We start from the raw sequence: 13,335 nt of genomic DNA on the forward strand, positions 1-13,335 counted from the left end.
CCTTCCCGCCGCGCTGGTGACAGCAGGCACACAGGGCACCGGCCAGGAGGGGAGCTGGCCAGGCAGGAAGCGCTGTCTCCGTGAGTTATTTCTGGGTGTCATGCTGTCATGGGGTCCGCCTCGCATTAAAAATAAGGCCACCTAACCCCATCCCACCACTAGGTGGCACCCAACCCCCAGCAGAAAGGGGGTGGGGGGCCGTGGGAACACAGACAGTGCTAACAGCAGCGAGGAAGGTGGGCCCCCACCCCGTCCCGGAGAGAAGCATCTGCCTCTGCCAAGGCGAGCTGGGTGTGGACGTCCAACCCACTGCTCCCTGAGGTCCTCCGACCCAAAGGCAGCCTGCAGAGGGGGCAGCCAGCAGTGTCCTCACAGCCCCCACAGGAACCCCAAACATGAGTGGTCAGGTCAACGCCCGGGGTCCCAGACCCACTTCAGGATCAGTCGCAAGCTACGTGTGCACGGGTACACCCAAGGTTTACGGGACCCGAGCCCTGGGGCTTTGAGATGTTTTAGAAGCTGTTTTTAGTTAAACCTTCCTCAACTCCCTTTTCCCAGACAAGCTGGGGAAGACAAGAGACCACATCCTACAGGAGTCGGCACCCGAGCCCTCACTTCCCCGCGGTGCCCCCAGCCGCCACTCAGCCACTCCGACATGCCTTTCCATGAAGATTCCACTCGTGCTCAGCAGGGAACTCCGCAGACTACGATGCCAATCACTCGTGCCGGCACTTGAAATGAGGAAACCATTTGTCAATCACAGTCTAGCATGGATCAAGTGACAATGTGGCTTTCCACACTCTGCTCACTCTCCCCACCACCCCACCCCAGGCCCCCCCGCCCCCGTCACACACCAAGGACACACAAAGTAGATGGCCACCATGCTTTTGTGCAAACTAGAAAAGGCATCCCTCACTGCAGGTAGACAGCCCCACGCCAGGACACATCCTCAAAGCCAGGTGCCCTCGTGCAGTACAGAACCTAATCAACCTTACCCAGCAACCCTGCTCCAGCGAAGTAGGACCAGAGTCATGTTGAAGTAAGAATGACAATCCCATTCTTTATATAACTTATTGATGAAAATTATTGGCATTCTTACCCCTAAAGAAACACACCCAATCACATTCATACAAGCCATTAAATAAGACACAGTCAATGTTCTCTTCATGTAAAACCACCAGCATCCCAACCTTAATGTCCTGGAAATCTGCTGGTTAACCTGTGCAGGCCCCAGGTGGGCCTCTGGTCCCTGAAGGCCACCAGCAGCAAAGGCACCACAGAAGCTGCAGGGCACAAGGGGAAGGCCACTGCTTCTTGCTTTTCAAACTGTCTTAAAAGGTCCCTGTGGAGTCACCTCTTTGCTTATTTAAAAAGTAAGTCTCACTGAAGCAGCTTATAGAAGAAAGCGGCATGGCGCGACTCCGCCCTGAAGCGCCAGCGGCTGTTCTGTAGATGGTTCCGTTGGGCAATACCTGAGGGACTTGGTTCCTCGTCCCCAGGCTCTGCCTGTCCCCAGCTAAGTGGTCTGTCAAAGGAAAGGTCTCTTCCTGCTTGGCCACAGCCCAGCTGCCTCCTCGGTGACCAGCACCTGCCACAGGCCAGCATCTCTCTCCTGCCACCCCAGCCGGGAAGGCAACCTGGATGTCACCTGCACAGCCGCAGGTACTGGTGACGGCTCAGCCTCTCGGTCAGCTCCTCCTCCTTGGGCTCCTCCAGGATGTCCCTGTGGGGTCGGGGAGGAGGGGTTAACAGGCCTCTGCAGACAGACCCTGGGCACGTGCAGAAGGACGAGTGAGCAGAACTCATCAGAAAGCCTCCGAAGTGCCCCACAGAGGAGGTTCTCCCTGGAGATCATCAGAGACATGTGCAAAAGTGAGTGTGACAAGGACGTGGGACACAGGGACTCAGACCCAGCTTCAGGATGGATACAGACACGAGAAAGGTTTACGTGGCATCTCAAAAGCCCAGAAGGCACCTCTCCACGCTGGCTGGCAGGACTGTGTGGAGATCGGCTACAGTGACACAGCAAACCCCACAGAAGGAACAGAGGCCCCACGGCAGGGCGGGCTCTGGGTGGCCAGTCACTTTTCTGTACTAGGAGAGGAACAATCTCAAAGTTGTCGTGAGAGGGCTGCAGTTTCCTTGGGCCACCTCTTTATATCCAACAGGATGACCTGGAGACCAACAGAACCTGAAGGAAGCTTCCTCAAATACGCTCACTCTGAGCGCAGAGCAAAGTCTACAACCCCAGCACAGGAGCAGAGGCAGCAGCCCGAGCCTGACCCCACTCGGAGCTTCTCTCACCTGCTCACCTGTGGCATGCGAGGGAGGCCAGGTGACGGGGCCGATGGGGAGGGTGGCCGTCACAGGGCCTGCCTGCCACCTCCTGCCCACCCCAGCTCTTGGCTACACGCCCCAGGAGACCACACGGAAGCACCTTCCCCACCCACAAACCTGAACATGAGCTCCACAGACAGCTGGTAGGTGGCCTCCTCGGTCCCAGCAAGGGGCTGTAAGTGACTTTGGGGGTCCCACTTATGAAGGAAATTCTGGGAAGCACGAGGGAGGGAGGGGGCCCATGAGTGTGGGCCCTGAGTGACACCAGCCTCGCCCCTCCCTGGCCCCCTCCAGGGTGGGCCTGGTGTCCCCTGCGGGGGCCGAGCAGCTCATCCCGGACACAGGCCCCATGGGACTGCCGGCGCCTGCCAGGGCCAGACACTCGAGTCCCTCCCTCAGCCGCAGCCCTGGGGGCCTGAGAATCCCCACAGGAGAATCCCCACAGGCCCAATGCCAGGAGCGTCCCACGGGCCCCAGCAGTCAAGGCAAGCAGTGCTGACCCCTAGCCAAGCCCCGGCCCAGCAGGGACTCTCCCATCAAAGCTCCAGGCCGCAGCCCCTCCCCTACCGCTAGCACAGCCTGCCCGGGGGTTTCTGATACCTCCAAAATCAGAGCGAGGAACAGGTTGACCCAGATGACAGACGACACCAGCCACCACGACACAAAATAGATCTTGGACCATCTGCAGAGGAGAAAGAGGCCCACCCAGGGCCGCCATAAGCAGAGTGAGATCACTCAAACATGAAGACGCGTGGCCGGGACAGCTCTCACTGAATCTCTCCTGGGGACTCCGTGACGTAGAGCAACGGTCCCCAACCTCTTTGGCACCAGACACTGGTTTCATGGAAGGCAATTTTTCCATGGACCAGGGACGGGGGGTGGGATGCCACGGGGGAGGGGTGTGGAACTCAGGCGGTGATGAGCGGCCCATTTCATAACAGGCCACAGACCAGTACTGAGCCGCGGGCCACGAGTTGGGGACCACAGGCATAGAGCACGTGACTGCGTCCACTTCACAGGTGATCCAACCACAGCTCAGAAACGTCAAGCAAGTAGCTCAGGTAGCTCGGCCAGCAGTAGGTGGGGCCAGGACTCAAACCCATGACCATCCCTGGGACTGGCCTGAGCTGTCAGGGGCTTCCCCACCCTACCAAATTCCCCAGCCAGACGCACCAACTGCCCCCAGGAGGTGTCAGCCCAGAGTCGTCAGCCAGCGCCAGGGACGGGGAAGGGACGAGGCCAGCCCAGGGCCACCCTGGCAGACTTTCCTGGCAAGGACCCACTCCCTGCGCCAAACCGGGAGGGGAGGGAGCCCCCAGTCTTCACTCCGATCCACACTGTCGGGGACGGGGACTCACGGGCCCGAGTAGCGCCGATACGCATCCAGGAACACCTGCCAGTTGTTCACCACCATTATGTTCCACAGTGTGATCAGGGCGGCCTGTGGGGGCAGCAGACCAAGGTCCAGGAGGGTCCGAAAGGTACAGGGGGCAGGAGGGGGAACTGGGGGAGCAGAGGTCTGGGGCAGGGTGCAGGACTCACGGCAAAGTCGTCGAAGTTGTTGGCCCAGTACTCCAGCTGCTCGAAGCTCCCGCAGGGCACCGAGCCATTGGCAGGGGCCAGGCTGGTGGACAGGGCACACCTGGGTCAGGGTGGGGTCCAGGGACCTGCACACCCCACTGGGGCAGGGGCAGCTTTCGGGCTCTAGGTTCTGAGGCCTGGCACTTCACACCCGTCCTCTGCCAGTGGGCCCATCCTGGCCTGAAGGTCCAAAGAGGGGCCTGGGGGGTGCTGCTCTGAGCAGGCCGTGGGAAGCATGTTCCACAGACTCCAGGGAGGGCTCCAAGGAGGGTGGATGTGGGCTGGGAGATGAGGAACCAGGAGGCCACGGCTCCCCTCCTGAGAAGCCGAAGGAACCACTGAGACCTCTGCCCACCCAGAGACACTCCCCGTGGCACCCTGAGACCCCACCTCACCTGCTATTTCCAGGAGGAGCCACAATAACACCACGGAACAAGTGGATCCCGATGATGGCAAACACGTAGTAGACCACCTAGGGAGACAGGGGCCGAGGGCTGGTCAGCCCACCCATGGTGGACTGGCCCCGCCACCCTGGGCTGGACTGGCCCCGCCACCCTGGGCTGGAACCGCAAAGCCAGGCTACCCCTCTGCCTAGTCACAGGGGCTCCCAGCCTGGCTGCTGCCCCAACCATGGAACTGCTGCCTCAAAGCACAAACGACGGGTCCCCCCGGCTGGGGAGTCCATAGACACCGGCGTGCCTGAGGCAGGGGGGGTTCACGAAGCTCCCCAGGGAATCCACGGCTCTGCTCCCAGGTAGCCCAGTAGCCACGGTTAGAAGACAGACTACTAGGCTGCCCCTAGACCCGTCCTAGCGTGTCCCAGCAGGCAGCAGAGAGTGGAGGGGCACATGCCCTGGGCTAACCTGGTCCTCTCTCTGGGCCTCAGCTTCCTCCACTGGCAAGTTAGGGGCCCTGGCAGACGGCGCCTGATGCAAGAGTCTATTTCCAGAGGTGCAGCCGGCACGTGTGGCCCAGGCCCAGAGCACCAGGCGGTTCCCCGGGGATGTCCTTCCCTACCACGTGGGTGCCACCCCGTGGTAGTCAGAATAAGATGACAACAGCCCCACTGCAGCAGGGCTTGTGCAGCAGGAATTCCCATCGACTGGTGCAGAGCAGCGCTGGCGCCTGCCTGGCCACGGCCCCTCCTGCCTGAGCTCAGCCACACGCAGGGCTGCACAGCTCCTCAGCGGAAGGCTGTCCTGGGGAGGGAGCAGGACATGGACCCTGGGTCCTGCCAGCAAACGGAGCCATGAGTCCCTGAAATCCCTCTGAGAACAACTGTGGACCCAAACCTCAGCCTGCGGTTTACGGGACTCTGAGGATCCCTGGGAGGAAAACTCTTACGTCTCTCAAATTTTGTTTCATTAGTTTCTCAGCATGGCTCACAGCCAGACAACCTGAGGGATTCAAGAGCTACCAAAGCCTCCCCGCAGGGGAGGGAAGCATGGCTGGGCAGGGCCCCAGCCACACCAGCCTCAGGTCCTTGCTCTAGAACCAAACGGAGCGACTCTGGCTTCCTGCCCTGACCTGTGCCTCACAGGGACACCCCCACGGAGCAGCGAGCCAGCCTCCCGGGAGCCTCCCCTGCCGCCAGCACCGCCCGAGCACTCACCACCAGGATGCCGCCAAACGCCCGCATGTTCTGCATCAGGCCCAAGACGGTACTGGCCACCACAGCCATGGGCTGAGGACAAGAACAAAGTAAGCCCTTCCTCCTCCCAGCCCCACTCAGGGGACACCATCCCTGCCCACCCCCAGGACAGGTAAATTACCATCAGTCCATATACCTGGACCTGCAGCCCCCTCACACACACCTGTACACACCCACCCATTCACATGCTCGCGTCCCACACACACCCGCCCACACGCACTCACGACCACACACTCCACCCAGCCCCTCCCGTGGATGCCAAGTACCACGGCCGTTGGCCAAGCCCTCCCACCCAGGACCTCAGACCACACTCTGCCTGCCGACCCTGAGGGCGGGTGAGCCCCTTTGTGGCCTGGAGGTGGCACTGACTCTGACAAGGGGGCCTCAGAGAGCCAGCCAGAGAAGCCGGCTGCAAAGGGTCGCCTGGCCCACACACAACCCGACCCAGAGAAAGGCTTCAAATAAGCCCAATTGACCACCTGCTGTACCTGAATAGCACACGAGCGCCAAATGCAGCAGGTGGAAACCATTAAGTACGAATGCGCATACGTGTGCATATAACCATGTGCATGACACACGCGTGCACGTGTTTGTGTATGCACGGTAAGTCCTCAGGTGACGTCGACAGGTTCTTAGAAACTGACTTTCAGCAAAAAGACACAGAGCAGGTCCTCGAATAACATCACTTCCTTCAAGATCGCTTCATTATAATGTTTTCTTTTCTTGTTTTTTTTGAGACAGAGTCTTGCTCTGTTGCCCAGGGTAAAGTGCTGTGGCGTCAGCCTAGCTCACGGCAGCCTCAAACTCCTGGGCTCAAGCGATCCTCCCTAGCACTCCCAGAGTCCTAGGGTTACAGGCATGAGTCACCACGCCTGGCCCGTTATAATGTTGAGGAGGAAAAAAAATTGATTTCATTACGTGTCATTTGGCTTAAACTCAATTTCCAAGAAGCTACTGAAGATGGTATGTGAGGCCTTACTGTATATGTACACACACATGATATATCTTATATGCGTGCAAGTTTGTGTGTACGTGTATGGGATTATTCATGCATATGGTTATGCAGGTGTACATATGTGTGCATGTGTATGTGTGTGGTGGCATGCAGCATGTGCATGCATGATTGTATGTGTGTAATTATGTGTTGACCAGGCATGCCTGTGTGATCATATGTGCGCAGGTGTATGAGCACATGTGTGATTATATGTGACTGCATGTGCACGTGTGTGCGTGCATCATGAAAGCCCCCCATTTGTGCTCAGGACCCCAGAGCCGCCTTCCCATGGGAAATGCTGCTGGGCTAAAGGTAACCCACAGGTGGGACAGGTACACAGCTCAGCAGAAGGCTGAAAGTGGACAGAGGAAGGACCTGGACACTCAGAAGAGGGGTCTTCCTTGGGAAGTTCTTAGGAAAACAGAGACAGAAGCAGCAAGGCCTGCCCCATGCCAGGGGGGGATGGGCCTGAACACCTGACCACCCTGCCTGCCTCCCCTTCAAAGTTCGCTAAGAGAAACCGCAGCTCGGAGATGGCCACGACACACCCACACGTCAGGAGGTCCTGGGAGTGAGCACCTTGGCCCCCTGCACCTTTGCCCCTCATTACTAGTGCCTCGAAGCCTGTGACAAACGCCTTTCCGGAAACCTCAGAGGACCTGGGAACGTTTCTATTCAAAAGGTGCCAGGGCCCCAAAGAGCACGCAGCTATTCCTGTCACTGGCCAAGGGCATCGGGCCACCACACCCCGCTGGCCCTGGCTCTCCTCCCCCAGCCACACGGGCCTGGACCCTCGCACTTCTCACCCAGCACCACAGAGTGCGGCAGAGCTGAGGGTGCACCAGAGGGCCCAAGGTGATCGGACGGTCCTCAGTCTCTCGCCACCCCAGGCCCGCCCACTTAGGAGCAGTGCAATAGTTGGAACCACACAGGGCGCGGGCCAGGGTCAGACACGCCCGCCCACCTTTATGTTTGGGATGATGCGCAGGAACCGGAACACAATGAGCATGTTCAGCAGCCGGGCCATGTCCCACAGCGACAGCAGGCCCTGCATCTGTGGCCTCCTGGAGAGAGACACGTGGGAGACAGGTTGGGAAAGGCCCAGGATAAGAAAACACAGGGAGACGCGAAGCCCCAAGGACAAGGCACAGGGAGCACACCTGTAGCCGACACGGAGCAGAAAAGCCCCGACATGGCAAGAGGGCAGAGCCTGGGCCACTCACTGCTCCCGTGCACGCCTGCCGCCCAGGGCAGCCCTGGTCACGACAACACCTTCCAGCCTGGCCCTCACAGCAGCACGTGGCTGGCAGACTCCTGTCTACACAGGAGAACGCTGAGGTTCCAGATGCTGGGACTTGCCAGGTCCCAGCAGAACTGGGCAAAACCATGTCCCCTGACCCCATCTCCCATCTCCTGTGCCACAACTCTGACCTCTGACCTCATCCCCTGCCTCCAACTTCTGTCCCCAGACCCCATCTTCTATCCTGTGACCCTGACCCCATCCCCTGTCCCCAGACCCCATGTCCTGTCCTATGACTCTGACCCCGGCCTCATTCCCTGACCCCGTCTCCTGTCCCATGAGCCTGACCCCTGACCTCCTTCCCTGACCCTGTGCCCTGTTCCCAGACCCTGTCTCCTGTCCTGTCCGACCCTGTCCCTGCCCTGGGCCCTACCACCCTCCTCCCGGCATCCCTCGTGGCCTTTCTGTTCTTTCATTTCTATTTAAACTTAAACCCGTTCTCACCCAGAATGTCACCCCCATGATTCGCGAGGTGACAACTCAGACACAAGTGCAATAGGGGCATTCACGGCACATTAGAGACAAGAGAACACCAGCCTGTAATACGAGACAGTGTGGCATCACTGCCCATCTTCCCAAGGTAGGTTCTGGCAGGTTTCCCGGGGAGGTGGCGGTACAGTGAGAGTCTTCCAACCCCACTCCACACTCAAGCGATTCCCAGCTGCTCACTAGACAGCGGCACAGGTGAGTTGAAAGCAGCACACGCAGAGATACCAAAAGAGTCCAGCTGACCACGGGCCCTGCTGGGGCCGTGCCACCCTCTTCCTGTTTCATCACAGGCATATCTCAGCACCACCCGATGGCTGTCACACTCCTGGGGCAGAGCAGCCTCACTGACAGAGGCCCCGGCAGCAGGCCTGCACCCTGCCATGCCACGAGGCTCCCTAGAGTCGCTGCCCAGGTGTCTCTCTACCTGGCCAGAACCAGGGGCAGTGGGGCTCCGAGGGCATGGTAAGAGTTCATCACGCCCCAGGCCCCTGGCTTCCACCACTTTAAGGAGGATAAAAACTGATGGTCTCGCTGCTAGGCAGAGCTTACACAGGGGCCTTCCTGCCAGGGGAGGGGCCCAGCTCAATCCCAGAGACCACAGGCCCCCCAGACCCGAGCCTGGGACGGCTCTGCTTCCAGCCTCCCACACAGCTGGGGCCACATGTCCTATCATGGTGCTGGGAGGGGAGTCCACTGTCGCTCTAGAAGGCGCCTCGGAGGGAAACACAACTGCTTCCCGACAGCCACAGGGGTGCTGCGCTCTGAAGAGCGTCCCAAGAGCACTGAGCAGGGCTCCGCCCCCACACAACCCTCTGCCGGGCAGCATTAGCCCAACAATTGCCCTAGAGTCAGGGCAGCCCAAGCAAGCAGGCCCGGACCTCCTAGGGGGCAGCTGAGACCCCCCGCCGGGGGCTAGACAAGGGCACTGTTTGCTGTAGCGTCCCTCGGTTCTCCCCAGTCACATACCAGCCTGGGTGTGGGAATCGGTACACAGCCAGAGTTGAGATCTCCAAAACCTTTAATTACAAAAGAGAAGAAGGCATCGCTACAGCAACGCTAATCTGGGTGGGTCTTAAATGAATTATAAAGCTCATGTCTAACATGTTCTCCCCAAAAGGGGATTTTGGGGAGAAATCAGAGCTTGATCCTTGTCCCCAGGGGTCAGTTCCAGATGTGAGGACTCCTTCAGCTGGAAACCCTGGCCTTGGGAATCAGGGCCCGAGCACAGCAAGGGTGGGGTGGAGAAGCTACTGAGTCAAGGACAGACTAAGAGGCCCTTCGAGAATTCTCTGCACTCACGTTCCGAGTGGCCTCCTGGCTCTGACCAAATGAGTAAATGTCGCTCTGGCATCACTATTGTGACACACATCCTCGTTCCCACAATGTCTGGGGAAAGGAAGTGTAACTTTCCCGAGGACATCCTGGGTGCCTGTGACCTCCCAGCCCCTCACTGCACCCATGCCAAGGTCACATCATGAATCGGTGGCATTAGAGGCTATGCTGGGGGCTGGATTAGCTGGCAAGGGCTACGGGTCCTTCCGGGCCTCCCTTGAGGGTAAGGTGGCAGCCTGCCCCTGTGACGCACACAGGCGGCGGAGACCCAGGCTCCTACACCCGCACCGGCCACCCACCAAGCAGCTTGGCAGGGGAGAAGCCAGCCGCCTTTGTCACTTGAGGCAGGAAGCCCTCTGGTCCTCCAGGGACGCCTGAGACAGAACACGGTACAAAGCCACAGGCGGGGCTTACACCACCCACCTGGCAGAGGCCGGGCCTCAGCCACCCCCAACTTTACCAGCAGGACTGTGGTGAGGAGCCCATCAAACACGTTGCTGGGGTAGGACAGGTAGCCCCGTAGGCCCAGAGCAAAGACCTTGAGCAGCATCTCCAGCAGGTAGTACAGGATGAAGATGCAGTTGAGAATCTGAAAGGCGCAGAAGAAGTACCCAGCGTCAGGTCCCAGTGCTACTGGCTGTGCCCAGCCTCAGCCCCGGCAACAGGCCCAGGCAGCCATCCCATCACGCAGCCATTCCGTCTTCCGTCATTTGGCTTGGAAGAGTCCCCCCAGGCCACATCACCTCTGCCTGCACCAGCCTCCCCAGGTCCAGCCTCCTCCAGGCACACGCCCTCCGCGCCCGTGGCCCCATGATGGGACATTCATTCTGCACTGGGCCAGCCCTGCCTCCTGCTAGACCTGGAGCCCCAGGCAGGGAGGCCATGCTCTCTTGCTGCTCTCTCTGACTCCCTCGGACCCTAGCAGAGCTCACAGTCTGGCCAGCAAATGTCCTCAGAGCTTACCCCCAGGATGAAGTCATTCCGGTCACCGGGCAGCACGTCTGCATCCAGCACCAGGAACACCTGCAAAGCCAGAAGTGGGGGTGCGGCTCACCAAGCAGGCCCAGACGCCCTGGGGCGAGGGAGGAAGGGCAGGCGTGACAGCAAGGGGACCAAGAAATAGGGCCCCTCCCACGTCAGCACAAGGCAACCCCAAACTCACGCAAATGGACACAAGGTTCCCCAGGGCAATGAAGTTCCCCAGGTAGTCAAAGTAGTAGTGGCCGAAGAGGAACTGGGCGTTCTGCAGAAACGGAGACTGGTACTCGGGCCTCGCCGGGTGCTGGGCAGGAAACACACATGCTCAGAAACACGTTCCAGCCCCAAGACGCCCGTGCCCTCTTACCCTGGGATTCAATGTTTCCCTACTTTATCTCCTATCATAGTCTATCCAGCCTAAGTAAATAATCCCAAACAGGAATAGTTTTATACACAAAGCTGTTCCTGACAGTGGTCTCTATAACATCAGAAGAGAGGCAGAAATAACCAGAACGTGCACTGAGTATAAGCAAACCACATCGTGATATGATGCAGCCATCTTAAACGTATGCGAACTGTTCACCCACGAAAAACGCTGTGTGAAAAAATACACACAAATGGTGTGCTGCAAGCCACGAAAACTGAGCGCAGAGCAAACTCCCTCGTGCACTGTGAGCAGGCGGGGCAGGAAAGCAGGGGGGTCACGCCGGCAACAGCTGCCAACGTGAACACACTCGCGAGACCAGCACTTCCTCAGCTCGGCACCCGCCCTCGAGACCCTTCTTTGTGCATGAGGACAGAGTCACAGGATGGTGACTACAGCAGACAATGGAAATGGCCTAAATATTCCTCAGTGAATGCACCGTGACACAGCAGAGAGGGAGCCCACGCCCTGTGCCTGCTGTCCCACACAGGAGCCACGGACCACGTGTGGCTACTTATTGCAAATTTCAATCCAGTAACATTTGACTCTCAGTTCCTCAGGGGCAATCGCCACACTTCGAGTGACGGACAACTACTGTGACAAGTGGCTACTGTACCAGACAGAGAGAATAGCTCCGTATGAGAATGGAGATCTCTGTGAGACACTGCTGAGTGAACAAGCAAGGTGCAGAGTGAAAATTAGGACACTTCATCTACACATCAAAGAAAACAAAATAAATGATTCCTCAGGTACATATACGTGCCTGTAACCGCGTGCGGAAAGTCTAGAAGGAAAACACCAAAATACGGAACCAAGGGCGTGACTATCGTGGAGCAGGACCCAAACTGGTCGTGCCAATTATGGGCTCCCAATTCGCCCTCAATACTCGCCCCGCCACAATGGGCGGGGTCCCTTTCAGCACCTCTCACCTACGAGAGGGCGCTAGAAGGACGTGGCAGGAGGGCGAGGCTCTCCTGCAGCTTCCGGGTGCTACGTGGTGGGTCAGGGTATGGCGTGAGGACATCTGCTGGCACCCTGTCCCACCCAGACACGCGGTCCCCTGGTGACCTACAGCCACAGCTTGACCTGCTGGTAATTTGCCAACCTCCACAGTTCTCCACTGGAAACCAGCGCCCAAAGGCCACCTGCCCAAACCAATGCCCCCTCCCAGCCTGTGCCACCGCCTGCTGCTGGCCTGGCCTGCCACACCCGGGAGGGTTGCCTCCTGCTTGCCCAGTGACCAGAGACCAACTCTGGCCCAGACGGAACAGCAAACGTCCCTGTCCTCCTGCAGGCTGAATCACACCTTCTCTGGAAAGGTCTGAATCCGGCCTGCAGGAAGGTCCCCTTCCACGGCACTCGCCCTCGGCCCTGGGCACCAAAGAGTTTCCGTGTATCTCACAGCTACTCTTTTATCATCACTGCCACTTCCTCACGCACACTTTCTCTGTCTGACCCACTGGGTGGCTCCTGTCCCCTGACTGGCCCAGACTGCTGCCTTGGCCAGAGAGATTCCAGCATCAGCCATCATGTTTAAATTGTTACAAGAAGAAAGTATGCACATGTCACCTGTGTAATTAAGAAAGAAACTTTGCTATGATTATAGTGGTTGTGTTATTTCAGGGTAGGGGGACAGGATGGTGGCTTTTTCCATTTCGCTCTATTATCTATAATGAATACTCCATTTTTAACCCAAACAGCTGCTCATAAAAAGAAGACACCGCTTGCAGAAGCTGGCAGAGGCTGCTGGGCGGCAATGACCACACAGGAGGCTCCCTAAAAGGCTCGAGCGCCCGTGACCTCAGCCTGCCCACAGAGCACCTCCCTGGAGGAGTGATCCCCAAACCACAGCCTGCCTCAAATGTCAGCAATCCTGGAAGCATCTGCCTTTCAAAATGAAATCCCGTCAGCCCTTCCTATCCATGGGTTCCACGTCACGGATTCAAACCACTGCAGATCAAGAACATTCAGGGCAAAAAAGCGTCTACCGAACACACACAGACCTTTGTATTCCCGTCAGTATTCCCTAAACAATACAGTATAATAACTATTTATGCAACATTTACATTATAACCTAGAGATGATTTAAAGCATATGAGAAGCTGTGTGTAGGTTATATGCAAATATGATGCCACTGTATATCAGGGACTTGAGCACCCAGGGATTTGGGTATCTGCGGGGAGTCCTACAACCAGTCCCCCATGGATAACAAGGCATAAATGTACTGCCTCCCACTGAGGTCGGCATTG

The 13,335-nt window shown here is 58.2% G+C and overlaps 1 protein-coding gene across 5 annotated transcripts in view; it reads right to left on the reverse strand.

Annotated features, from left to right (window-relative positions):
* Positions 1–1,058: 1,058 nt before the first annotated feature.
* Positions 1,059–13,335, reverse strand: part of TPCN2 (two pore segment channel 2) — a 31,769-nt gene continuing 19,492 nt past the window's right edge. For 2 of the 5 annotated variants that reach the window (XM_012665653.1, XM_012665650.1), the window contains 12 exons: positions 10,847–10,966; positions 10,648–10,707; positions 10,145–10,273; positions 9,319–9,368; positions 7,528–7,627; positions 5,531–5,602; positions 4,314–4,390; positions 3,880–3,961; positions 3,696–3,778; positions 2,938–3,019; positions 2,455–2,549; positions 1,059–1,723 (listed from right to left, as the gene is read on the reverse strand). In XM_012665653.1, coding sequence (XP_012521107.1) covers positions 1,645–1,723; positions 2,455–2,549; positions 2,938–3,019; positions 3,696–3,778; positions 3,880–3,961; positions 4,314–4,390; positions 5,531–5,602; positions 7,528–7,627; positions 9,319–9,368; positions 10,145–10,273; positions 10,648–10,707; positions 10,847–10,966 — 1,029 coding nt within the window. In that variant the 3' untranslated portion in view covers positions 1,059–1,644. Of the gene's footprint in view, positions 2,550–2,937; positions 3,020–3,695; positions 3,779–3,879; positions 3,962–4,313; positions 4,391–5,530; positions 5,603–7,527; positions 7,628–9,318; positions 9,369–10,144; positions 10,274–10,647; positions 10,708–10,846; positions 10,967–13,335 lie in introns of all 5 variants that reach the window. The other 3 variants (XM_012665649.1, XM_012665652.1, XM_012665651.1) reach the window with 2 other exon arrangements.

Source organism: Propithecus coquereli, unplaced genomic scaffold (genome assembly GCF_000956105.1).
Source record: "Propithecus coquereli isolate 6110/MARCELLA unplaced genomic scaffold, Pcoq_1.0 Scaffold120, whole genome shotgun sequence".
Lineage (NCBI taxonomy): Eukaryota > Metazoa > Chordata > Mammalia > Primates > Indriidae > Propithecus > Propithecus coquereli.